General features: G+C 44.3%; 1 protein-coding gene and 2 pseudogenes across 1 annotated transcript; all 3 read left to right on the top strand.

Annotated features, from left to right (window-relative positions):
- The first annotated feature begins 440 nt into the window (after window positions 1-440).
- On the top strand, window positions 441-26939 carry LOC103787114 (zinc finger protein 761). Its single transcript, XM_055103732.3, is given in 5 exon segments — window positions 441-519; window positions 15696-15783; window positions 18032-18158; window positions 23323-25411; window positions 25413-26939. Coding segments are annotated over 4 exon segments (2316 nt in total). The 5' UTR covers window positions 441-519; window positions 15696-15768; the 3' UTR covers window positions 25498-26939.
- Window positions 459-12307, top strand: LOC129394745 (tropomyosin alpha-3 chain-like; annotated as a pseudogene).
- LOC117976939 (putative zinc finger protein 137) lies at window positions 25499-26939 on the top strand (annotated as a pseudogene).
- Window positions 26940-27807: the final 868 nt, after the last annotated feature.

Genomic DNA, 27807 nt, shown 5'->3' on the forward strand with positions numbered 1-27807 from the left:
TTATCCAGCAGGTCGCCCCTGGCTGGCCTGAGCATTCCGTCCCGCATCCCAGGCGGAGGCCCTAGGGAAGTCTCTGCAGCTGAGCACAGGGTGGACTCTCCCTCCTGAGTGAGTGGAGAATAGAAAGGGAGAGGATTTCTGTTCTGTTCTGTGGGCCGTCAGCATGAAATCGTACGTTCCGCCCAGGCAGGGCCTTGCATTTTACATTCTAGTTTGTATCCCGTTCCAGACAATTCCAGGGCTTTTGAGTCCATGCCTCAGCCTTCCTGGCCGGTCTCACCTTCACCACCCGAAAACAGGTGCTAGGAGAGAGGCTGAGAGGAGCACCGGTCAAGCCCCGGCCCCGCCCTCTGCCGGCTCTAAAGGGCAAGGTCTCTCCTCCTCGCGCCCCGCCCCTACCTCGCCCAGGCCCCGCCCACCTCCTTGCGGGTCCCGCCCAGGCCTGGCTTCTGTTCCGCGCGCGCAGATTCGCGCAGACCAGGAAGCGGATAGCGTGGAGTGACGGTGCCACCGCGGCGCGTGAGTTTCGCCCTGTCGTGTATTAAGTCTGCTCTTCCAGGTTCCTGGCGCTTCTGTACCTGGGACTTGGGATCCCCACAAACCTGGCAATTCTCAGCCGTCTTCCTTCACCCAGAGCAAATTGAGACCACCCCGTGAGAGGCCGTGGGTCGGTTCCTTTTGGGTTTAAGGTCCCCCTGAGGCTGGTCCCGTCCCGGGTGTTTCTGCTACGGGGCAATGTATACACTTTCTAACCTGTAGTTTTCCTGCTGTAAACCTTTTTCTGACTCCTCCCGCCCCGCGCTTTTTAAAGTCCTCACCTGAGAGGTGGATTCTCGCCTTTGTCGGCCCCTGGAGCCCAGCGCCGCTGCCCCAGTCCCGGAAAGGCCGCGTCCTCTGCCTGGTCCTAGGATCCTGCAGACCCCACCCTTGCCTTAAGGTGCTGTCGCCCCTTCACCTCCCTCCTTGTGCCGGGCCCTGCTGCTCCACAGGTTTCGCCTCCACAGTCACCGTTTCCCCTGAGCCCGCGTTGGGGAGGTGCCTGGGGCCTGTCCTGTGACACGGGGTGTTACTGCCTGCCCAGCTCCAGCCCCTGGAAAATGCGCTCCCCCGGGATACCGGCGTCTTACTCCAAACCCTCCTGTGACTGTGTGGGCCAAAGGGATCAGGAGACGGACAGGGAGCAGTAGAAAACCTGAGACAGAAAAGAAGAATGAGAAAGACCCATAACAGATGGCAAAGTAGAGGATGGGTGAGGGATTTGCCAAGAGACAGCAAAAGTGAAAAGAAAACGATAAGAAAGCAGGGGGAGAAAAGCAACCGGAGAAATGTAGAGAAAAGCTGGATGTACAGAGAGATGAAGGACAGCAAGGTAGGGAGAGGGGCAGCAAAGAGGGAGGCTCATCAGGGTGAGGGAGAGGAGGAAGGATTTGGAGCCAGGGCAGACAGAGCAGAGTGGTGCTGGTGGCAAGGAGAACAGAGGGAGAAGCACAGCAGGGAGGACACCTGGGGATCTAGGCTGCCAGAGCGCGGGGTCAAGGGGGTATAACAGGGAAGAGAGAATTTAACGGGGAGAGCAGAGGAGGCGCAGAGATGGTGTTCCGGGAAACTGAGGACTAGACAGACTGATATGGGGGAGACAGAAGGATGTTTATTAAGATACGCATCGGCTCAGCAGATTTACATCTAAAAAGCTGAGCATTTCAACAAAGACGGAGTGGGGTTTTTTGCTTTCAGAAGCAGAATAAAAGCAGTTAATCATATAATGATAGGTCACATAATCTATAGTATAGCATAACTTGTGTCCTTCCATAGCTGGTGGTCTCGTAGCTGAGTTGAAAGAAAAACAAGAACAGCTAAATATACACATTTGTCCTTTTTTTTTTTTTCTTCACTCTTGTTCTGGGAAGGTGGGGGGCTGTCTGGAGCCCATTTCTTTGGCTTCGACTTCGCAAACAGCGTTATCTTATAACTGTTCTCTAAGTGAGCTTGCTAGACAGAGGAAAACTTGTTCTTCTTTTCTTTTTAACCCTTGCCTTGCCCGTTACTTTTCTTGGAGTGAATGAATGCATGTTTGTTTTTTAACTTTCTGCCTCAGTTTTCTCCCTTAGATGGCTTTTATGAACAAGATTTTACTAGAAAACATCACTAGTACTGGATTCTTCATGAAAGAGCACAGGCTGATTTTTATATAGGGCTATTAGCTGAGTGGTAGTCTGCCTGGTCGCAATTGCTTCTATAGTTGATTGAATGCTGTTAACACGGAGAGGTAAGAGGCAAGGGAGTATTAAACCAATTCTTATATGGCTAGAACTACTCCTATTAAGGTTTTGAATCTACTGAAGGAGGAAAACCAGCCTCTAAAGACGGACTCAGGAGTCTATTTTGTCTAAGTCTGGACTGGAACATGGGCTAATTTTTTCATTCTTACAGTTATTTCTTTAATAGCCTTCCTATTGTCATTGATTTCTAGGCAGCAATTAGTTAGATTAAACTTTCTACATACTACTCCTTCCTGGGCTAGGAGGTAGTCGAAAGCTAATCTATTTTGGTAGATGGCATTTCTCGTTTTTGTGGCTTGCTGGGCCAGTAAGTCTAATGCATTTGCTGTTTCATTAGTGACGATTTCAAGTACTGCTTGCAACTTTATGATGCGGTTAAGCATGTAAATTGGGGTGCGGTACCTTTATGACTTATTTTGTGCCCAGGTAGCTGGCCTAGAGTACTGAATTAGTCTTTCAGGAGGCCAATCTGTGTCTTTCTAATCTTCTATTTTTATGTATTTCCTTATGTCTATATATCTTTTGTTTTTTTCTTTAATTTTATTGTAGACAGGATACCTTCAAGTTTCTCCCTGTTGCAGTGGGAGTAAGAAGAAAGATGGTCTGATTGTTTCAAGTACACTAGCCCTTGTCCATTTTCCTGGCAACTGTCGGTAGGCCTGTGGCCCACAGATCCAATAGAGACCAGAGGGTGCTTGCCAGGTATTTGGAGCTTCAAGCTGATACTAGGTGTGGTTTAGAGAAGAGAAACAGGAGAATGGGTTTGGATGAGGTGATCTGGAGTCATCTTTGCCTTGCCACAAAGTTTTCTTTAGTGTTTTATTATAATATTGCTGTCTTAAACAAGTTAATTCTTCTAGTGAGTCTGTAAAAGCTTTTCCTTAGTGAGCAACACAGTATCTCCTGATAATAGAAGTTTTTAAGAGCTAGGGGCTTGAAATTGTGGGCATCGGTTCGGGGGAAGAGTCAGTTAGAGTTAAATTATCTTGTGGCATTAACTCTTTTGCTTCTTAAGGCCATTGGTCTCCTATGTTCGTCCTTCTACAAACAACATGAGGAAATGCTTAAGCTGCTAGCAATCAATGTTTTCAGCTAACCGAGCAAACAGGTTTTTAGCTAAAGGATGATGCTCTGGTAACTTCTGGTCTACATGCTTATGGAATAATTTAAAGACTCGGAATTGTTGCTGGTCCGGGTTCCTTTTTGATAACATATAGGTAGGTTGCTGGGTAGGTGTGTGTGGAGACACGTATGGGGTAACCTGCAGTCCACATGGGTAAGTCTGGCTTTAGAATGGTGAAATTTACAAGATTACAGGTTGGACAAGCATCAAAATACAGAGAAATAGGCCATCGGTAAAAGGGGGGGACCTTGGTTTGGTTTAAGAGGTGACTTGCTTTTGACCTTGCACGAATTTAAACTATTCACCAGGTGAAATCTTGGGGTTATAACATACATAAGGTTGGTTATTTCCTGGTCACAAATTGAGTAACTGAGTAGGTCATCTGGCTATAAATACAAGTCCTTTTTTTTTTTTTTTTTGAGATGGAGTTTTGCTCTTGTTGCCCAGGCTGGAGTGCAATGGCATGATCACAGCTCACCACAACCTCCACCTCCTGGGTTCAAGCGATTCTCCTGCCTCAGCCTCCTGAAAGGCTGTGATTACAGGCATGCGCCACCATGCCTGTTTAATTTTGTATTTTTATTCAATACGGGGTTCTCCATGTTGGTGAGGCTGGTCTTGAACTCCCGACCTCAGGTGATCCACCCATCGTGGCCTCCAAAAGGGCTGGAATTACAGGCATGAGCAACTGTGCCTGGCCTTTATAAGTACAAGTTCTTAAGTGAGTCCTTGTACACTCATAATAAGTATGGTGCAGTGGAGTCTTAGTTATCCTGTTCCCTGACCAGGTAGTATGTGTACAGTGGGGACACATTTCTATAGTTGCTTCTTCTACCATGGTTAAGGAGGGTAACAACAGCAAAACAGTGTACAGCATGTTCATATCCAGCAAGGACAGAAGAGGGCCTTGCCTGGCAGAGGAGGTTGAGCACAACGACAGAACAATAATAAAACGGTTAGTATTACAAGGAAAATTACTAGTCTTAAGATTTCTAACCACATTTACTTGCTTGACTAGTCCTCAAGCTTCGGCCGTGCGTAGACTAGTCAGCTTCCGGTGTGTGACTAGAGCTGGGCTTGTCGTCCCCTCCACCTTCAGCTGTGCATAGACTGGTCAGCCTCCAGAGTGACCAGAGCAGGGCTGTCGTCCTCAGCAGCAGCTTGGTCTCATCTCAGGATCAGCTGAGTTGGATGATCTGGGTCTTGCTGGCTGTTCCACTTGTCCTGAACTGCTGGTTTCAGCTGACTGTGGTGGACCTATGGCATGATTCCTGCAAATTTAACAGCAGTGGGAGTGGACAAGATTACAGTACAGGGCCCATCCTATATGGGTCCTAGAGAAGTTGGATTCTACTTTTTAACCTAAACAGAGTCTCCATGTTTAAAAGGGTGTACTTGATCTGTCAGACTTATAGGCATTCTTTCTTGTATTCAGTTATGGACTTCTTGCATGGCTTTTCTTAAAGCCTGCATTTGCTTGCTTAAAGTTAATTCCTCTGGTTCTTGGAGATCACCTTTAATTTGACTTATGATTAGGGCAGGCCGACTGAACAAACTCTAATAAGGTGAATACCTAGTTTGTTTGGTGGGGGTGCACCTGACTTGGAGGACCATACGAAAGAGCTGATCTTATCTCAGATGCGTTTCTTGGCAGTATTTCTTCAGTAGCTGCTTGAGTGTCCAGTTCATGCGCTTTACTTTCCTTGAACTTTGTGACTGATAGTCTGTGTGTAACTTCTATTTTATTTTTAGCAGACTTGTAAAATCTTACACTATTTCAGCTACAAATGCTGGCCCATTGTCTGACTTTAAAGGTAGAGCCAGTCCAAACCTGGGGATAATGTCTTTTATCAGTACTTTAGTCACTTCTTGCACTTTTCCCCTGGTGGGGAAAGCCTTAACTTATCTTGAAAAGGTGCAAATAAGCAATAGCATATACCCATAGCCTCTGGCACGGGGCAGTTCGGTAAAGTTTATAAGCAAGTTTTCACAAGGCACGGCTCCTATTTGAATTCTTGGGGCTGAGTGGGCCCCTGTCGTGGGTTATTCTGAGCACAGGTTAATCATTGTTCACAAACATCTTGAGTGACAGCAGAGAGCCACGGCACATAGAAATGGCACTTTCGTGACCCAGCGCAGTGGCTCATGCCTGTAATCCCAGTACTTTGGGAGGCTGAGGCAGGCAGATTATGAGGTCCAGATTTGAAGACCAGTCTGACCAACATGGTGACAACCCATCTCTACTAAAAATACAAAAAAAATAGCCAGTCGTGTTGGCAGGCGCCTGTAATCCCAGCTACTAGGGAGGCTGAAGCAAAAGAAACACTTGAACCTGGGAAGCAGAGGTTGCAGTGAGCCAAGATCGCACCACTGCACTCCAACCTGGGCGACAGAGCAAGACTCCATCTCAAAAAAAAAAAAAGAAAAAAAATGGCACTACATAATGTTTCTAATGCTGTTTCTCTTATATGATTTTCTTGATGGATTTGCTTCACAAACTTAGGAGCTAACATCTTTGGAATGGCTAGTCTCCTATAGAAGAACTTCTTTTACTTTCTTTTCATACATTTTATATCTTCTTGGCACACCAGGCTCTTTGATTTGGAGTATAACTTGGGTCGTCTTGGAGAGGAGGTTCTGGGAGGAGAGGCATAGCTAAGGCTTCCTATTTAAAATGCGGCGTGATCATTGCTGCCTGCTTTGTCTCCCTGTCTGCTTTTCTGTTTCCTTTGGCTTCTGGCATCCTTGCCTTTTGGTGGCCTCTGCAATGCATTATAGCTACTTTTTCTGGAACCTATACAGCCTCTAAGTGCTGTAGAATCTCTTCTTTGTACTTTATTTCTTGCCTCTAGCTGATAAAAGTCCTCTCTCTTTATATATAGTTCCATGTACATGCAAGGTAGTAAAAGCATACTTAGAATTAGTGTAAATACTGACTTTCTTCTCTTTTGCTAGCAACATTGCTCTTCTCAGGGCTATTAATTCTGCCTTTTGAGCTGATGTTCCGGTAGGCAGAGGCTGAGCCTCTACTACTGAGTCTGATGTTACCACTGCATACCTGGCATGTCCAAACTCTTCTAGCACAGAACTACTTCCACCTGTGAAGTACTTGACATCTGGGTCTCTGAGGGGTCTGTCTGTAAGATCTTTCTCATTGGGAAATACCTCGTCTACTGTTTTGACACAGTTAAGGAGAGGAGCTGCCTGTTCGACTCGGAGCAGAATAGCCGGGTTAGGGTGTTTACTGTTCTAAAGTTGTCTAAGGGTTTTCACATAGAAGCCCTTGGTACCAAGTCATCCTCAGGTTTGATAACTAATGGTGCCTTCTTTGATCCATCAAAGTTATGAGTGAATGTGGCACCCGGACAGTTAGTTGCTGTCCTAGAGTTAATTTGCTAGCTTCTTGTGTTAACAAGATGGTGGCAGCTAATGCCTTAAGGCAAAGAGGCCATCTTAACACCACAGAGTCTAGTTGTTGGGATAAATATGCCACTGGGTGACGCCATGATCCTATAAGTTGAGTCAGAGCCCCTACAGTCATTGTTTTTTGTTCATGAACATATAGAAAGACTTAGTTATATCTCGTAGTCTTAAGGCTGGGATCTGGGTTAAAGCTTCCTTGATCTGTTTGAAGGCTAGTTCTTGGTTAGTTTTTCAAAAGAGGGGCTCCTTTTCTCCTCCTTTTGTGGCGTCATATAACAGCTTAGCCATCAGTGAAAAACTTGGAATCCAGATGTGGCAGAATGTTGCTGCCTCTAAAAATTCCTATTTGTCATCGGGTAGTCAGGGTTGGAAGGGCACAAATGGCTTGCTTCCTCTCATAGCCAAACCAGTGTTCCTCGTGGCTCAGTGTGACACCTAGATATGTAACCTCTTCATGGAAAATTTGGGCTTTCTTTTTTGATATTTTGTAACTTGCTTTCTATAGGAGATGGAGGAGATCCTGGGTTCCCCGATAACACTCCTCTCAGGTTGGGGCAGGCAAAGGAAGCTCGTCTATGTACTGCAACAAGGCACAGTTGTTACTTGGCAGGGTATAGGCCATGAGGTCTGAGGCCAATGTTTCTCTAAAGATTGTGGGAGAGAACGGGGCATGGTGGTTTGCGCCTCTAATCCCAACACTTTGGGCGGCCACATGGCTAGATCATGAGGTCAGGAGTCCAAGACCAGACTGGCCAAGATGGTGAAACCCTGTCTCTACCAAAAATACAAAAATTAGGCAGCCATGGTGGCAGGCGCCTGTAATCCTAGCTACCCAGGAGGCAAAGGCAGGAGAATTGCTTGAACCGAGGGGGCAGAGGTTGCAGTGAGCTGAGATCGTGCCACTACACTCCAGCCTGGCTGACAGAACAAGACTCTGACTCAAAAAAAAAAAAAAAGATTGTGGTAGTTTTTTGTTGTTGTTGTTGTTGTTTTTGAGATGGAGTCTTGCTCTGTCACCGAGGCTGGAGTGCAGTGGCATGGTCTCGGCTCACTGTAAGCTCTGCCTCCCTGGTTCACGCCATTATCCTGCCTCAGCCTCCCGAATAGCTGGGACCACAGGCCCCCAGATTGTGGTAGTTTTTAAACCTTTGTGGGAGTCTAGTCCAGGAGAGCTGTGACGCTTCTTTCTCTAATGAAATGCAAAGATAGGCTGACTCACTGGTGCCAGACAGATAACAAAAGAAAGCATCCTTTAAGTCTAAGACTGTAAGCTAGCACTTGCTGGAATAAGAGCTATCAAAGTATATGGGTTGGGTACCACTGGATGGATAGTTACTGTGGCCTGGTTTATAGCATGCAAATATTGCACTGGCCTGTATTCATTTGAACCTGGCCCTGGCAATGGCTTCTGAACTGGCAAAAGCAGAGTGTTCTAAGGCGACTGGCATTGGACTAAAATCTTATGTTTATAGAGCTGTTCTAAATGCTTGCAGATGCCCTGTACAGACTTTTGGGGAACTGGGTACTGATGAACCCGAACAGGAGTTGCTTCTGGTTTTAATTCTACTACTACTGGTGCATGATTTACAGCTAAACCAGGTGGGTTGTCCTCAGCCTATACTCCAGGAATTTCTTCAGCTAACTGAAATAATGATTTTTGTTCTTCTTGCATATGAGGTTGCACTGGTACCTGAAAAAGGGGCTGGGTGCTGTGGCTCACTCCTGTAATCCCACCATTTTCAGAGACTGGGGCAAGGGCATTGCTTGAGTACAGGAGTTCGAGACCAGCCTGGGCAACATAGTGAGACCCCCGTCTTGGCCAAAAATAAATAAATAAAATGAACCAGGCATGATGGTGCACACCTGTGCTCCCAATTACTCTGGAGGCCGAGGCAGGAGGATCACTTGAGCCCAGGAAGTCCAGGCTGCTGTCAGCTGAGATCATGCCACTGCCCTCCAGCCTGGTCAACAGAGTGAGACCCTGTCTCAAAAGAATAAAAGGGGTGGGGGACTTTGGGTTCAGATGAGTGGGTGAGTTCACTGGGTATGATTACTTGTGACATGTTGACTTCTGTGTATATAATCTAATAACTTAAAATTTGTTTAAATTATACAGATGAGATTGAGAACTTAAAAATTCCTATCTATAAGGCATGTACATTGTATAAATCTTGGCACAGAGGTCAGCTTCCACTTGGAATCCCTATTCAGCCAGAGGGCAGTGACTTATTCAGTTGTGAATTACTCTGTTCCCTTTTTGCAGAATGGGGTAGGAAGTGGGGCAGTGAAGTGGGAAAAAAATCAATTTCTGTTATTACATAATACTTTTAATTAAATTAATTAATAATTAATATTTTGAGACAGGGCTTGGCTCTATCGCCCAGGATGGAGTGCAGCATGATCTCTTCTAACTGCAGCCTCGACCTCCTGGGCTCAAACCATCCTCCTACCTCAGCTTCCTGAGTAGCTAGGGTCACAGGCATGAGCCACCAAGTCAGGCAAGTTTTGTACATTTTTTGTAGAAACGCGTTTCACTACGTTTCCCAGGCTGGTCTCAACATCCTGAGCTCAAAGGATCTTCCTGCCTTGGCCTCCCAAAATACTGGGATTACAAGGATAAGCCACCACACCTGGTCTACATAGTACTTTTCAAAAGGGACATCAAAATGTGGTGGCCCCTGCCATTAACCCCAGCACTTTGGGAGACAGAGGTGAGTGGGTCACCTAAGGTGAGGAGTTCAAGAGCAGCCTGGCCAACATGGTGAAACCTGGTCTCTGCTAAAAATACAAAAGGTAGCCAGGCATGGTGGTGTGCACCTGTAGTCACAGCTACTGGGGAGGCTGAGGCATGAGAATCACTTAAACCTGGGAGGTAGTGGTTGCAGTGAGCAAAAATCCTGCCACTGCACTGCAGCCTGGGTGGCAGAGCAAGTCTCCATCTCACAAAAACAAGCAAACAAAAAATAAAAAACAAAAGGGACATCAAAAGTGCTTTTGTTTTCATGTGTAATAGATTTACTTTATTTTATTTCTGTTTCTTCTTCAATTATTTATTTATTTATTTATTTATTTTGCAGTTTGAGACAAATGTTAGTTTTGTTTTTTTTTGTTTTTTTGTGTTTTTTTTTGGCAGAATCTCACACAGTCACCCAGGCTGGAGTGTAGTGGCATGATGTCGGTTCACTGCAACCTCTGCCTCCTGGTTTCAAGTGATTCTTTTGCCTCAACCTCCTGAGTATGTGGGACTACAGGCCCGCACCACCACACCCAGCTAATTTTTGTACTTTTAGCAGAGATGGGGTTTCACCATGTTGGCCAGGCTGGCCTTGAACTCCTGACCTCAGGTGATCCACCCGCCTTGGCCTCCCCAAAGCGCTGGGATTACAGGCATGAATGACCATGCCCGGCTGAGATAAATCTTAGTTTTCAAAATTTCTTTTTAAATTCATAATCACAGAGAGGAGTCTGCAATGCCGAGTGGAGGAAGGAGGAACTGGAGTGTGAGCAGTAGCTGGGTGGGCACCATGGCTGGGATCACCACCATCGAGGCAGTGAAGCACAAGATCCAGGTTCTGCAGCACCAGGCAGATGATGCAGAGGAGTGAGCTGAGCGCCTCCAGTGAGAAGCTGAGGGAAAAAGGTGGGCCTGGGAACAGGCTGAGGCTGAGGTGGCCTCCGTGAACGGTAGGATCCAGCTGGTTGAAGAGGAGCTGGACTGTGCTCAGGAGCGCCTGGCCACTGCCCTGCAAAAGCTGGAAGAAGCGGGAAAAGCTGCTGATGAGAGTGAGAGAGATACAAAGGTTATTGAAATCTGGGCCTTAAAAGATGAGGAAGATGGAACTCCAGGAAATCCAACTCAAAGAAGCTAAGCACATTGCAGATGAGGCAGATGGGAAGTATGAAGAGGTGGCTCGTAAGTTGGTGATCATTGAAAGAGACATGGAATGCACAGAAGAACGAGCTGAGCTGGCAGAGTCCCATTGTTGAGAGATGGATGAGCAGATCAGACTGATGGACCAGAACCTGAAGTGTCTGAGTGCAGCTGAAGAAAACTACCCTCAAAAAGAAGACAAACGTGAGGAAGAGATGAAGATTCTTTCTGATAATCTCAAGGAGGCAGAGACCCATGCTGAGTTGGCTGAGAGATCAGTAGCCAAGCTGGAAAAGACAATTGATGACTTGGAAGATAAACTGAAATGCACCAAAGAAGAACACCTCTGTACACAAAGGATGCTGGACCAGACTCTGCTTGACCTGAATGAGATGTAGAATGCCCCAGTCCCACCCTGCTGCTGCTCCTTCCTCTGACCCTGACTCCGCCTGAGGCCAGCCTGCCCGAAGCTGACCTTTACCTGAGGGCTGATCTTTAACTGGAAGGCTGCTTTCTCCTTTTGCCACCCCCTCCTCCCCTGCCTCTTTTTCACCAAACTGTCTCTGCCTCTTCCTGGAGATTCCAGCTGGGCTAGAGGCTGAGAACCTTTGCAAACAACATTTAAGGGAAAGTGAGCCCAATGCATAATATCTTTACAAATCATGTTGTGAAAAAAAAATACATAATCACTTCTGAAAGATGCCTTTGTCACATCCTATAATCTGCTCACGTCATTTTTTTCTGTGCAAGTATATTTTCCAGTTATTTACCTGTTGACCCCAGAATTTGTTAGATTTTTTAAAAAACAATTTCAAAATAGTTTCTGTTTGAAACTAGTTGCATCCAGTTCAGATCAAGGTCTGCATGCTTTCTAGTCTATTATTTATTGGAAAACTTCGGTACCTAATACAAAAGTTTGATTGTTTCAGTGTGTACCTGGTAAAGAATCAGTGACCTTTTACCTTAACATCAAAATGTAGTTTAACCAGTTAATGTATTTTTCAGTTTTCTTTCCTTATGTCATCTGTGAACATCCTGAGCTGTGAGCTATTAAGTGCATGCTTCCCTCAAGGCCCTCTGGTCCATTCTGGACTAATGTTGAAAGATGGGATGGATTGGCATGGAACTGTTGGGGTGATCAGACCCAACACCAGGCTGTGGGGGCTAAGAAGTCCAGTGGAGTCAAAGGAATGAGAAAAGACAAGTTAAGAATGCATAAGGTGGGTCCAGGGGGCCAACGCTAGTATGGAGGCTGCAATAGACCTGAGCTCTGGAAGCCCACACTATTAGTGATCAAACAAAGCAGCAGGTGGTGAGGATGTGGGGTTTGAAAGGAAGCAGTGCATCAAGCACATGATCTATAGGCGTGTCAGGTTAACATTTATATGGAACATGTTCTGCTACTTGAGATCATGGGGAACATATTCTTCTAGTTTAAGATACAATCATTTTATGAGTCTGGGAGTGCTAGAAGCAAAGAACCATCAAGTCTGGGCACATTCCAGAGGCCACGAGGGGTTTTATGCCCTGAACCCTGGATTCCATCCAAGCCATGAGGGGTTTGTTGGGGAAAGAAAGAGAGATCAGACTGTTACTGTGCCTATGTAGAAAGAAGAAGACATAAGAAACTCCATTTTGTTCTGTACTAAGAAAAATTCTTCTGCCTTGAGATGCTGTTAATCTGTAACCCTAGCCCCAACCCTGTGCTCACAGAAACATGTACTGTGTTGACTCAAGGTTTAATGGATTTAGGGCTGTGCAGGATGTGCTTTGTTTAAAATGTGTTTGCAGGCAGTATGCTTGGTAAAAGTCATCACCATTCTCCAGTCTCAAATACCAAGGGACACAATGCACTGCAGAAGGCCACAGGGACCTCTGCCCAAGAAAGCCTGGGTATTGTCCAAGGTTTCCTCCCACTGAGATAGCCTGAGATATGGCCTCATGGGAAGGGAAAGACCTGACTGTCCCCCAGCCCAACACCCGTAAAGGGTCTGTGCTGAGGAGGATTAGTGAAAGAGGGAGGCCTCTTTGCAGTTGAGATAAGAGGAAGGCATCTGTCTCCTGCTCATCCTGGGAATGGAACGTCTCGCTGTAAAACCTGATTGTACATTCTATTTACTGAGATAGGAGAAAACCGCCTTATGGCTGGAGGTGAGACATGCTAGGGGCAATACTGCTCTTTACTGCACTGAGATGCTTGTGTAAGGTCAAACATAAATCTGGTCTACATGCACATTGAGGCACAGCACCTTTTCTTAAACTTATTTATGACAGAGACCTTTGCTCACATGTTTTCCTGCTGACCCTCTCCACACCATTAGCCTGTAGTCCTGCCACATCCCCCTCACTGAGATAGTAGAGATAGTGATCAATAAATACTGAGGGAACTCAGAGACCAGTGCCGATGCGGGTCCTCCGTATGCTGAGTGCCGGTCCCCTGGGCCCAGTGTTCTTTCTCTATCCGTTGTCTCTGTGTCTTATTTCTTTTCTCAGTCTCTTATCCCACCTGATGAGAAATACCCACAGGTGTGGAGGGGCAGGTCCCCTTCAGGGTTTTATGCCTTGGGCTTAGATTGTAATTTGGCAGGGCAGCCTTCCACCCTTTGGCACAGAGCTGGGTGTTCCAAAGGCCACAAGCGGTTTTAGGCCCTGGACCCCGGCATGTTCCAAGACTCTTTATATTATGTCAGACTAGCAAGCCCTGCCTCAGCTTTTCCCCAACATGGAACGCTATTCTAAAAGCACCCATGATTCTTTTTTTCCTTTTCTTTTTTTTTTTTTTCAGATGGAGTTTCGCTCTTGTTGCTCAGGCTGGAGTGCAATGGTGTGATCTCGGCTCACTGCAACCTCCGCCTCCCGGGTTCAAGCGATCCTCCTGCCTCAGCCTCTCGAGTAGCTGAGATTACAGGCATGATCCATTGCTCCCAGCCACCCATGTATTCCTGATTGAAAAAATTTGCTTATGTCTTGGTTCTACAGCTGACCCTCTTTTGCTATTTTCAAGGTCAATAGCTGTGTGTTCACACTTCTGCATTTTATAAATGTTACTGTGATTTTCTTCTAAGGAAAAATTAAATGTCAGGAATCAGTGGCATCAGAACCTTGCAAAAGAAGTTTCTTTAGCCCAGGCATGTGAAAGATGCTTCTGTAATTTTCAAGGATAGGGGTGATAAAGACCAGGCCTTCCCATTAGCCCTTCCAGGCCCCCATGTAAGAATTCAGGCACACCTTCTCACTCATCTCAGACCTTCTCAGGGTAACTTGGAGAAAATTTCCCTGCTCTGAGCCCAGTGAGCCTCCCTGCAACTTGGAGATGAGGGGCTAGACCAGAAAAGCTCAACCCGAGTGACCCAGTCCCCTGAAATGATCGGCAAAATAGTGCATGTCTTGGTGTGGCTTTTCTTCTGGCAGAGAGGAGTGCCCAGTTGTAATTAGAATTTTAAATGGGATGCAGTACCCCAAAAATAAAATTAAAAAAAATTTTTTTTAAAAACGTGAAAGAATGGAAGAAATAGAGGTGTAGACTCAGACACAGAGACCATCTTCGGGGCCTTTCTCTGTGTGAGGACATCACAGCAAAATCTAAAGCAGGTCACGTCAATCCCTGGCAGGGAACCCTCCGCAAGCTTCCCGTGTTCCCCAGGACAAAAGCCCAACTCCTCACTGTGGCTCCACAGCCCTGTGTCCAGGGCCCCTGCCAGTGTCCAGCCTCCTCCTGGGAGCTTGCCCTCATCTCATGACTCCCTCTGCACCAGTCACATTTGCTTTTCTGTTTTCCCAGATATCAGAACCCTTCCTGTCTCAGGTTGCTGTCCCTGCTCTTACCCTATGTCCCTAAATGATCACGGCCCTGTGCCTTTCTTCTTCAGGTCTAGGCTCAGAGATGTCTCCCATGCCCTCCCAACCCCATCTGAAGTTCCCTCTGCCCATCAGTCTCTATCATGTTACTCAGGTTTTATTATCTCTGCATCAATCACATCAGAATTTTTTTTCCTTTTTTTTGGAGACAGAGTATTGCCCGGGCTGTGAGTGCAGTCTCATGATCTTGGCTCACTGCAACCTCTGTTTCCTGGGTTCAAGTGATTCTTGTGCCTCAGCATCCCACGTAGCTGAGATTACAGGTATGTGCTACCACACCTGGCTAATTATTGTATTTTTATTTTTATATTTTTTTTATTTTTGAGTCTCACACTGTCACCCCAGACTGAAGTGCAATGGCATGATCTTGGCTCAGTGCAACTGCCACCTCCTGGGTTCAAGCGATTCTCCTGCCTCCACTTCCTGAGTAGCTGGGATTACAAACAACCACCAAGCCCAGTTACTTTTTGTATTTTTAGTAGAGATGGGGTTTCACCGTGTTGGCAAGGCTAGTCTCAAACTTCTGACCTCAAGTAATCCACCCTCCTCAGCCTTCCAGAGTGCTGGTATTACAGACATGAGCCACCAAGCCTGGCTCAGTTTTTTTATTTTTGGTAGAGACAGGGTTTCACCATGTTGGCCAGGCTGGTCTCAAACTCCTGAGCCCAAGTGATCCTCACACCTCAGACTCCTAAGTAGCTTGGACCAGGGACACACAGATGTGCACAACCATGCCTGGCTAAGTTTTTGTATTTTTGGTAGAGATGAGGTTTCACCATGTTTCACCAAACTCCTGAGCTCAAGAGATCTATCCGCCTCAGCCTCCCAGAGTGCTGGGATGACAGGCGTGAGTCACCACACCCAGCATCTGCATGGGGTTTGGTCAGGGCTGGGTCTGGGGACCCAGGGCTGGGTCAGGAAGGGGAGCTCATTCCAGCCCAGCTCCCACTGTTGCAGCGTGTGTGTGGGCTCCTCTAGGAAAGAAGTGCGAGTTTTCCTGTGGGAGTTTATCATCCCTGGTGCAGTGGGCAGCAGACGGGACCATATTTCCCAGGGTGAGGTCGCCTTTGTATGTATGGTTGTGTTCCACGGAGGGGGCATGTTGATTCTGAGCAATAAACAACATATTTCTAACATTCAGGATTGACTTCTAAAGACTCTTGGTACGTGAGGAAGAAACCCGGAAGAGGAAGAGGAGAGCAAAGGAGTCAGGGATGGCTTTTTCTCAGGTGAGATGATATTTTCAGTGGATTGTTCTGTCTCCTTCCTTTCAGAAATGCTGGGCCTTGGAGTTGGGAATCTTCTCTGAGTCTGAAGCATCCTGCCTGACAGGTTTGCTCACATTCACCCATGCCTTCCCTCAGTCCCTCTTATCTCGCTTAGATTCCATCTCTCGTGATCCAGTGACATGAACTTGGGAAGAGGCTGCACTGGGCATGGTCTTGGGAAGGCCTCACACCCAGACATGGATGGAGATGGGGTGAGGGTCCCGTGGTGTCAGTGCTGTTGGACAGCAGGGATTGTTAAGGGGCCACATCTGGACGTACTGTCAGCTCTCTGTGGACCAGGATTAGAGCAGCTGCCACTGGAAGTCATGTATTCATGTGCACAAAGTATGTGGTAAATTCTAGAAAAGGTGACCAAGATCGAGAAATGTTTTCTGCCTGATTTTATACTATATTTTTAGTTTTTTGAGTGAGTTACTGTGTTTCTGACTCCAAAAATCTTAGTAATTAGAATGGAAAGTTCATACACAGACATGAAAGATAGAAGATGTTTTATTCCATCTTTATTTTAAGAATAGGAAATCAACCTGAATAATAGCAGGAGATTCATTCAACCATTCTTAGCACATTAAAGCTCATGGAGACTGTGGGGTTACTGTGGAGAGGCTTGTGAAACAGGTGTTTTCATTAAACGTTTTTATAATTTTTATTATTATGTTATGATGATAATATATTTTAAATATGCAGAGTCTTGCTCTGTCACCCAGGCTGAAGTGCAGTGGCATGATCTTGGCTCATGGGAACCTCCACCTTCCGGGTTCAAGTGATTCTCCTGCCTCAGCCTCCCAACTAGCTGGGATTACAGGCACGCGTCACCCCGCCCAGCTAATTTTGTTGTATTTTTATTAGTGACGGGTATCACCATGTTGGCCAGGCTGGTCTCGAACTGCTGATCTCAGGTGATCTGCCCACCTCAGTCTCCCAGAGTGCTGGGATTACAGGCGCGAGGCACCATGCCCAGCCCCACCAATTATTATTAAATACATATTTTTATATTTAACCATCACATGATGTATCCATTTGTTTTGTGGTAAAACTGCAAGCAAAGCTGCAGCTTAGACTTTTTGCCATAAAGCATCTCCTTTCCCTGTCATGTCCTCCACCGTCCTTCCAGCCTCACTGGGGAGCCGCTACTGTCAGTTCGGTGTCAGGTGTCAGAGCAAGTCTCATACACGTGTATTTCTACATCGTTATGAGACTTATGAGATGATATCGTTATGAGATATAATCGATGAGATATAATGGATTTTCATACTTTGAGTAATCTAGTTTTCATATATTTTCTTTTGAGACTGGGTCTCACTGTGTTGCCCAGGCTGGAGCACAGTGGCATGATCTTAGCTTACTGCAGTTTTCATCCTCAGGCTCAAGCCATCCTCCTACCTCAGGCTCCCAAGTAGCTGGAACCACAGGTGCCTGCCACCATGGCTAGCTAATTTTTTTTTTTTTTTTTTTTTTTTTTTTTTTTTTGAGATATAGTCTCTGTTGCCCAGGCTGGAGTGCAGTGGTGGGATTTCAGATCATTGCAACCTCTGCCTCCTGGGATCAAGCAATTCTCCTGCATCAGCCTCCCATGTAGCTGGGATAACAGGCATGTGCCGCTGTGCCCAGCCAGATTTTAGTTTCCGATCTTTCACTGTGAATGTTGTCATCTCTGAAGACATCACCCGTACTCTGTCTCATCTAGATACTGAATGTCACTTGCTGTGTCAATAAAAGTTTCTGGGCTGGGCGCGGTGGATCACGCAAGTAATTCCAGCACTTTGAGAGGCTGAGTCAGGCAGATCACGAGGTCAGGAGTTTGAGACCAACCTGGCTAATACGGTGAAACCCTGTTTCTGCTAAAAATACAAAAATTAACTGGTTGTGGTGGCGTGCACCTGTAATTTCAGCTACTCAGGAGGCTAAGGCAGGAGAATCGCTTGATCCTAGGAGGTGGAGGTTGCAGTGAGCGCAGACAGCACCAGTGCACTCCAGCCTGGGTGACAGACTGAGACTCCACCTCAAAAAAAAAAAAAATTTTAGTAAAACACAACTGGGAAGACAAAATGTGGTGAAAAATCCCTTACTCAGATTTGTTAGAATATTCACTGCATTTAAATCCATGCCTTCACCTCTCTTTTCTTCTCATTTTCTGTAAAGATCAGAACTCCTCCCATAACCATATGGTTAAAATGTGTTTTCATTTCAGGGTCTATTGACATTCAGGGATGTGGCCATAGAATTCTCTCAGGAGGAGTGGAAATGCCTGGACCCTGCTCAGAGGACTTTATACAGGGACGTGATGCTGGAGAATTATAGGAACCTGGTCTCCCTGGGTGAGGATAACTTCCCTCCAGAAATGGGGATGTGCCCTTGTGTATCTTTGTATTTTCTCTTGTTTTTAGATACAGTGTCTTGCTCTGTCACCCAGGGTAGAGTGCAATGGTGTGATCATGGCTCACTGCAATCTTGAATTCCTGGGCTCAAGTGATTGTCCCACCTCAGCCTCCCCCGGTAGCTGGTACAGGTGCATGCCACCATGTTTGGGCAAATTTTTTAGTTTGTTTTCTTTCCAGACAGGGTCTTGCTGTGTTGTTGAAATTCATCCTGATCTCCTGAGCTCAAGAGATCCTCCTCAGTCTCCCGAGTAGCTGGGATTACAGGCGCCAACCACCATACCTAATTATTGGCTTTTATTTTTAAGATTTTTGCATATGTGCGGCCAGGCGTGGTGGCTCACGCCTGTAATCCCAGCACTTTGGGAGGCCAAGGTGGGCGGATCACGAGGTCAGGCGATCGAGACCAGCCTGGCCAACATGGTGAAACCCCGTCTCTACTAAAAATACAAAAATTAGCCGGGTGTGGTGGCATGGGCCTGTAATCCCAGCTTCTTGGGAGGCTGAAGCAGGAGGATCACATGAACCTGGGAATCGGAGGTTGCAGTGAGCCAAGATCACCACTGCACACCTGCCTGGTGACAGAGTGAGACTCCATCTCAAAAAAATAAATAAATAAAATAAAATAAAATGAAATATTTGCATATGTGTGTCCTTAAGGCTAATATGAGTCTATGAGTTTCTTGTAGACAACATGTAGTTGGTTCCTATTGATTCAGCCAGTCTTTGGTTTCTGAATGCAGAGTTACTTACAGTTGAAGTATTACTGATGGAGAAGACCTTACCCTTGTGATTTTGTTACATATTATCTGTGTTTCTTGTAGGTTTTTTTTGTTCTTCATTTCTCATTTACTACTTTTTGTGTTTAATTGCTTTTTTTGTGTAGACATGCTTTGACTCCCTTCTTATTTACTTCTTTTGTTTGTTTGTTTATGATGGAGTCTCACTCTGTCGCCAAGGCTACAGTTCAGTGGTACGATCTTGGCTCACCGCAGCCAGCTCCGCCTCTCGGGTGCAAATGTTTCTTGTGCCCCAGTGGCTCACGCCTGTAATCCCAGCACTTTGGGAGGCTGAGGCAGGCAAATCACCTGAGGTCAGGAGTTCAAAACCAGCCTGGCTAACATGGCAAAACTCCATCTCTAGTAAAATACAAAAATTAGCCAGACACTGTGATGGGCGCCTGTAATCCTGTTACTCAAGTGTCTAATGCAGGAGAGTCACTTGAACCCAGGAGGTGGAGGTTGCAGTGAGCCGATTGCACCACTGCACTCCAGCCTGGGTGATAGCACGAGACTGTCTCAAAAAAAAAAAAAAAATTCCATAACCTGCAAAAACTATTTCTCCACTAGAACTCTGTATTTATGTCAGAATTCTTTCTGTGTATGTTGCACTTTCATCAACCTATATGGATACTGTGTTTTCATGCTTTTTTCTTCTAAATAGGAAAAAAAGTTGAATTATGAAGAAAAGGTACACTTATAACAGTTTCTGTATCTGTCCTTTTATTTGCCTATTGATTTATTTATTTATTTGTTGATGAGATGAAGTTTTGTTCTTGTCGCCCATGCTGGAGTGCAATGGCACAATCTCGGGTCACTCCAACCTCCAACTCCCAGGTTCAAGCAATTCTCCTGCCTCAGTGTCATGAGTAGCTGGGATTACAGATGTGTGCCACCACGCCTGGCTAATTTTGTATTTTAATAGACACAGGCTTTCTCCTTATTGGTTAGGCAGGTCAGAAACCCCTGCCCTCAATTGATCCACCAACCTCGGCCTCCTAAACTGCTGGGATTACGGGTGTGAACCACCACGCCCAGCCTGTCTGTCTTTTTATTTACCTTTACTGGAGAACTTTATATATATCTGTGGGTTGGAGTTACTCTTTAGACTTCTTTCATTTCTTTCTTTTTTTCTTTTTTTTAAGATGGAGTCTCGGTCTGTCACCGAGGCTGGAGTGCGGTGGTGCGACCTCAGCTAACTGCAACCTCTCCCTCCCAGGTTCAAGTGATTCTCCTGCTTCAGTCTCCCAAGTAGCTGGGACTACAGGCACATGCCACCACATCCGGCTAATTTTTTTTTTAGAAACGGGGTTTCACCATGTGAACCAGGATGGTCTTGATCTCCTGACCTTGTGATCTCCTGCCTCAGCCTCCTAAAGTGCTGGGATTACAGGTGTGAACCGCCATGCCTGGCCAGCCTCAAAGTTTTGAAAACATGTTATTGCTATTAGATGGCTTCAAGTATTGTTAAGATTTATAGTACAGGCTCTAAACTTCCTTTGTTTAATCAGATTTTTCAGCCTTCGGTGATGTTGATGAGATGCTCCTGTTCCTGTCTCAGTCATTTCACTGTCCTGTAAGAAATAGCTTAGACTGGCCACCCGAGGTGGCTCATACCTCTAATCCCAACAGTTTCAGATGCCAAGGTGGGCTGATCACTTGAAATCAGGAGTTTGAGACCAGTCTGGCCAACATGGTGAAACCTCACATCTACTAAATACAAGAAGTTGGCCAGTTGTGGTGGCTCAAGCCTGTAATCCCAGCACTTTGGGAGGCTGAGAGGGGCAGATCACCTGATTTCAGGAGTTCGAGGCCAGCCTGGCCAACGTGGTGAAACCCTGTCTCTATCAAAAATACAAAAATTAGCTGGGTATGCTGGCGCATGGCTGTTATCCCAAGTACTCGCTAGGCTGAGGCAGGAGAATCACTTGAACCCAGGAGGTGGAGGTTGCAGTGAGCCAACATTGCCCCACTACACTCCAGTCCAGGTGACAAAGTAAGACTCGGGCTGAGGCGGGAGAATATCTTGAGGCAGGAGAATCATGCCACTACACTCCAATGTGGGTGACAGAGCGTGACTTGGTCTCAAACACAAACAAAAAGAGAAATAGCTTGAACTGGGAGGCTTCAGACACAGAAATTTATTTCTCATGAATTTGGAAAGTGGGAAATCCAGGAGCAAGGTGCCAGCCAAATTGGTTCCTGGTGAGAGTATTCTTCATGGTTTAGCCCAGCCATCTTCCTGCCGTGTCCTGACATGGTGGAAACAGGAACAGGCAACGAGCTCTTTAATATCTCTTTTTATGAAAGCACAAGTCCTATTCATGAGTAGTCAACACCCGTGACCAAATTGTCTCAAAGGCCCCATCTGCAGAACATCCTTTTGGAGAATAAGAACTCTGAACATGGCTTTTGGCCAATAAGAAAATTCAGACCAGGTAGCCTGCATCACATTTTTTATGTTTTCATTGTGCAATTTGATTTATAAAATGTTTTCTCTGATCTTAGTTCAAAATTTTTCCCAGTGCACATTCTGTGTTTTATATTTTGTGCATAGTGAGCTAGATAATTAGGGTCAACAATGCACATATATATAGAATTGCTATATTGCCTGGTTGTTTCATAAATGTAGTTGTGAAATCATAATTGCACCCTCTGACACTGTTAGTCAATTCTTTTTTTTTTTTTTTTTTTGAGATGAAGTTTCACCCAGTCACTCAGGCTGGGTGCAATGGTGCAATCTTGGCTTACTACAACCTCCACTTCCTGGGTTCAAATGATTCTCCTGCCTCAGCCTTCCAAGTAGCTGAGATTACAGGCACCCACCACCATGACCAGCTAATTTTTTTGTATTTTTAGTAGAGTTGGGATTTCACCATGTTGGCCAAGCTACACTCGAACTCCTGACTTCATGATCCGCCTGCCTCAGCCTCCCAAAGTGCTGGTATTACAGACCGTGCCCGGCCGTTAGTCAATTCTTATTCCTTATAATGCTGTGTACTTCTTTGACCTCATAAATCAGATGGTAGTGATCTTAACATGTTTTTCAGTTTTTATATTGTGCGCTGGTTGTAAGTAGAAGTTTGGTGTTTTTCTTAATGGAATTGTTTAGAATTTTGCAGGTTGTATAAATGTACTTATTCTTTGCTTCCTGGTTTTATGGATTACAATATTTTACTAATTAATTTTTATGATTGTACATGAGGCTTTTCGGTATGTGGTATGCAATGTAACTGACACAGTCCGCTAGTTAATGTCACACAGTGCCACCGGATGCTGTGGCTCACGCCTGCCATCCCAGGACTTTGAGAGGCTGAGGCGGGTGGATCACTTGAGGTCAAAAGTACGAGGCTGGCCTGGCCAACATGTTGAAACCCTATTTCTACTAAAAATACAAAAATTAGTCAAGCATGGTGGTGTGTGCCTGTAATCCCATGTACTCAGGAGGCTGAGGCAGGAGAATGGATTCAACCCAAAAGGTGGATGTTGCAGTGAGCCGAGATCGGGCCATTGAACTCCAGCCAGTTGCAACAGAGTGAAACTTCATCTCAAAAATATAAAAATAAAAAAAATTTTTTTAATGTCACAACGGGCCTTTTCTTCATGGATATAGGTAATTTTATGACAGTTATTCAGAAAAACATTGTATTAACTTTTTTTTTTTTTTGAGGTGGAGTCTCACTTTGTCACCCAGGCTGAAGTACAGTGGTGAAATCTTGGCTCACTGCAACCTCTGCCCCTTGGGTTCAAACAATTCTTGTGCCTCAGCCTCCCGAGTAGCTGGGACTAGATGTGGGCCACCACGCCTGGCTACATTTTGTAATCTTTTCTTGTCTTCTCAGTGCTATGACTGTTTGACAATACAGAATTTCCATTGATTTTGGTTATCCTTACATGAGCTTGTTGTGGATTATTTACCAATATAGTATATCATGTGGTCCTTTAGCATTTATTTGTATACAGTAAATGCGCTGTAAATATGAAGAATATATACTTTTCATTGATGTGACAGTGATATGTTTTTTACAAACTGTTAGATACTTTAGGGTCACAATGGAGAAATATTCCTTACTTTAGGCTACACATGTTTGTGCCCTGTCAATGTTTTGTCACGATCTTGGAAACAGACTTCCGTAAAAATAATTTGAAGCACATGTAATCGCCCTTTATTTATTAAAGAATCTTATGCTTTTCTGTTCCTAAACTTTGAGGGTCATGTTTGGAAAGTTTAAAATAACTATTGTTTTTTGTGTCTTATTTACACATTTCAGCATTATTTACCATCTGTACTTAATTTGAAAGCTTTTGGTGTTTATATTTTGTAGATATCTCTTCCAAATGCACGATGAAGGAATTCTTGTCAACAGCACAAGGCAACAGAGAAGTGTTCCATGCAGGGACATTGCAAATACATGAAAGTCATCACAATGGAGATTTTTGCTACCAGGATGTTGATAAAGATATTCATGACTTTGAATTTCAATGGCAAGAAGATGAAAGAAATGGCCATGAAGCACCCATGACAAAAATCAAAAAGTTGACAGGTAGTACAGAACGATATGATCAAAGTGATGCTAGAAACAAGCCTATTAAAGATCAGCTTGGATCAAGCTTTCATTCGCATCTGCCTGAAATGCACATATTTCAGACTGAAGAGAAAATTGATAATCAAGTTGTGAAGTCTATCAACGATGCTTCCTTGGTTTCAACAGCCCAAAGAATTTCTTGTAGGCCCAAAACCCATATATCTAATAACTATGGGAATAATTTCCGGAATTCTTCATTACTCACACAAAAACAGGAAGTACACATGAGAGAAAAATCTTTCCAATGTAATGAGAGTGGCAAAGTCTTTAATTACAGCTCACTCTTAAGGAAACATCAGATAATCCATTTAGGAGACAAATATCAATGTGATGTATGTGGCAAGCTCTTTAATCAGAAGCGAAACCTAGCATGCCATCGTAGATGTCACACTGGTGAGAATCCTTACAAGTGTAATGAGTGTGGCAAGACCTTCAGTCAGACGTATTCCCTTACATGCCATCGTAGACTTCATACTGGAGAGAAACCTTACAAATGTGAAGAATGTGACAAAGCTTTCCATTTCAAATCAATACTTGAAAGACATAGGATAATTCATACTGAAGAGAAACCATACAAGTGTAATGAGTGTGGCAAGACCTTTAGGCAGAAGTCAATCCTTACACGCCATCATCGACTTCATACTGGAGAGAAACCTTACAAGTGTAATGAGTGTGGCAAGACCTTTAGTCACAAGTCATCCCTTACGTGCCATCGTAGACTTCATACTGGAGAGAAACCTTACAAGTGTAATGAGTGTGGCAAGACCTTTAGTCACAAGTCATCCCTTACATGCCATCGTAGACTTCATACTGGAGAGAAACCTTACAAATGTGAAGAATGTGACAAAGCTTACAGTTTCAGATCAAATTTTGAAATACATCGGAAAATTCATACTGAAGACAATGCTTACAAGTGTAATGAGTGTGGAAAGACCTTTAGCCGGACCTCATCCCTTACATGCCATCGTAGACGTCATACTGGAGAGCAACCTTACAAATGTGAAGAATGTGACAAAGCTTTCCGTTTCAAATCAAACCTTGAAAGACATAGGAGAATTCATACTGGAGAGAAACCATACAAGTGTAATGAGTGCGGCAAGACCTTTAGTCGGAAGTCATACCTCACATGCCATCATAGACTTCATACTGGAGAGAAAGCTTACAAGTGTAATGAGTGCGGCAAGACCTTTAGTTGGAAGTCATCCCTTACCTGCCATCGTAGACTTCATTCTGGAGAGAAACCTTACAAGTGTAAGGAGTGTGGCAAGACGTTCAATCAGCAGTTAACCCTTAAACGCCATCGTAGACTTCACAGGGAAGAGAACCCTTACAAATGTGAAGATAGTGACAAAGCTTACAGTTTCAAATCAAACCTTGAAATACATCAGAAAATTCATACTGAAGAGAATCCTTACAAGTGTAATGAGTGTGGAAAGACCTTTAGCCGGACGTCATCCCTTACATGCCATCGTAGACTTCATACCGGAGAGAAACCTTACAAATGTGAAGAATGTGACAAAGCTTTCCGTGTGAAATCAAACCTTGAAGGACATAGGAGAATTCATACTGGAGAGAAACCATACAAGTGTAATGAGTGTGGCAAGACCTTTAGTCGGAAGTCATATTTTATATGCCATCATAGACTTCATACTGGAGAGAAACCTTATAAGTGTAATGAGTGTGGCAAGAACTTTAGTCAGAAGTCATCCCTTATATGCCATCATAGACTTCATACTGGAGAGAAACCTTACAAGTGTAATGAGTGTGGCAAGACCTTTAGTCAGAAGTCAAACCTTACATGCCATCGTAGACTTCATACTGGAGAAAAACAAGTGTAATGAATGTGGTGAGGTTTTTAATCAACAAGCACACCTTGCAGGTCATCATAGAATTCATACTGGGGAGAAACCTTAGAAATGTGAAGCATGTGATAAAGTTTACAGTGGCAAATCAAGCCTCAAAAGACAGGAGAATTCATACTGGAGAGAAAGCTTATAAATGTGAAGAATGTCACAAAGTTTACAGTCGCACATCAAACCTTGAAAGACATAGGAGAATTCATACTGGAGAGAAACCATAAAAATGTAAGAGTTTGTGACAAGGCTTTTGGGCATGATTCGCACCTGGCACAACATGCTAGAATTCACACTGGAGAGAAACCTTACCAGTGTAATGAGTGTGGCAAAGCCTTTAGTAGGCAGTCAACACTTGTTTACCATCAGGCAATCCATGGTGTAGGGAAACTTTACTAAGGTAATGATTGTCACAAAGTCTTCAGTAATGCTACAACCATTGTGAATCACTGGAGAATCCATAACGAAGAGAGATCCTACTAGGGTAATAAATTTGGCAAATTTTTCAGACATTGTTCATACCTTGCAGTTCATCGGTGAACTCACGCTGGAGAGAAACCTTACAAATGTCATGACTGTGGCAAGGTCTTCAGTCAAGCTTCATCCTATGCAAAACATAGGAGAATTCATGCAGGACAGAAACCTCACATGTGTGATGATAGTGGCAAAGCCTTCACTTCACACCTCATGAGACATCAGAGAATGCATACTGGACAGAAATCTTACAAATGTCATCAATGTGCCAAGGTCTTCAGTCTGAGTTCACTCCTTGCAGAATATGAGAAAATTCATTTTGGAGGTAGTTGCTCCATATGCAATGAGTAGAGCAAACCATCAAGCATTAATTGACATCAGGGTCAATTCAGCATTGACTTGAGTTTGTATTGACTTAACATTGAGTTCAAGCATTAATTGACATTAGTGTTTATGTTAAGAGGATTGGGCCAGGCACATCAGCTTACACCTGTAATCTGAGCACTTTGGGAGGCCAAGGTGGGTAGATCACTTGAGGTCAGGAGTTTGAGATCAGCCTGGCCAACAGACGTGAGCCATTTTCCCAGCCTGTTTTTTGTTTCTTTAAAAAAACTGATAGGGATTTTTATGGATATCATGTTGAATCTAAATCACATTGGGTTATTATATAATCATTTAACAATATTAATTTTTCCAAGCCATCAATATGGGTTGTAGCTCAATGTTTTTAATCATTTTGATCAATGTTTGTAGATTTCAAGGTACAAACTTCTGACCTTTTTACTTTTATTTCTAAGTATTTCTTACTTTAAGTTCTCCAGCAAATGGAAGTGTTTTAAAATTTTCTTTTAAAATTGTTTATTGTTAAAGTATGGAAATTCAACTAATTTTTGGTGCTGATACTGTATTGTGCAAATCCACTGAATATGTTAGTTAGTTCCAGTAGTATTTTGGTTGGCTCTTTGTGATTTTCTACACAGAAGATTATGTCATCTACAAACAAATATAATTTTACTTCTTACTTTCTGATTTGGATGAGTTTTATTTCCTCTGCTATTTCATTGCTCTGGCTGGGACAGCCAGTATTGATTGAATAGAAGGGGTGAGAGCATTCTTGCATCATGTGAGATCCTCCAGGAAAGGCATTCCATTTTCCCTGCTTGACTATTTACTCATTGGTCATTTCATGGACGGTCTTTCTATTGTTGAGGTAAATTTCCTTTTCTATCTATTTTGTTTAGGATTTCTGTGATGACTGGATTTTGAATTTTGTGAAATGCTTTTTCTCCATCTATTAAGATGATGTGGTTTTCATCTTTCATTCTGTTCAAGTGGCATATCACATTGATTTGCTTGAATATGTTGAACCATCCTTGCATCCCAGAAATAAGTGGCACTTGAATATCTACATTTTTTTAATGTACTCTTGAATACAGTTTTCTAGTACAATGGATCTTGAAGAAGTTCATGGAAAAATACCTATTATGAGAAAATTTGCATGAATTTCAGTTTTTGCAACAAAACAAACTGGTACAAGTCTGTCATAACATGTCTCAACAGGCTGTAGTTTAAGGCACTCAGAAGGATAAGACATGAGTTTGAAAAGAGACTCTATCAAAGCAATATAAATTCTGCTAAAATTGAAACAAGAAGAAACATCAAATTTACAATGAGATCAGATGCAGTGTCTCAGGCCTATAATCCCAGCACTTTCAGAGGCCATGACAGGTGGGTCACATGAGCCCAGGTATTCAAGACGAGCCTGGGCAACATGGTGAAACCCCCTTGTCTACAAAAAATACAAAAATTAGCTGGGCATGGTGGCACCTGACTGCAGGGCCAGCTACTGTGGAGTCTGTGGTGGAGGATGGCTTGAGCCTGGGAGGTCGAGGCTGCA

Source organism: Pan paniscus, chromosome 20 (genome assembly GCF_029289425.2).
Source record: "Pan paniscus chromosome 20, NHGRI_mPanPan1-v2.0_pri, whole genome shotgun sequence".
Taxonomy (NCBI): Eukaryota; Metazoa; Chordata; class Mammalia; order Primates; family Hominidae; genus Pan; species Pan paniscus.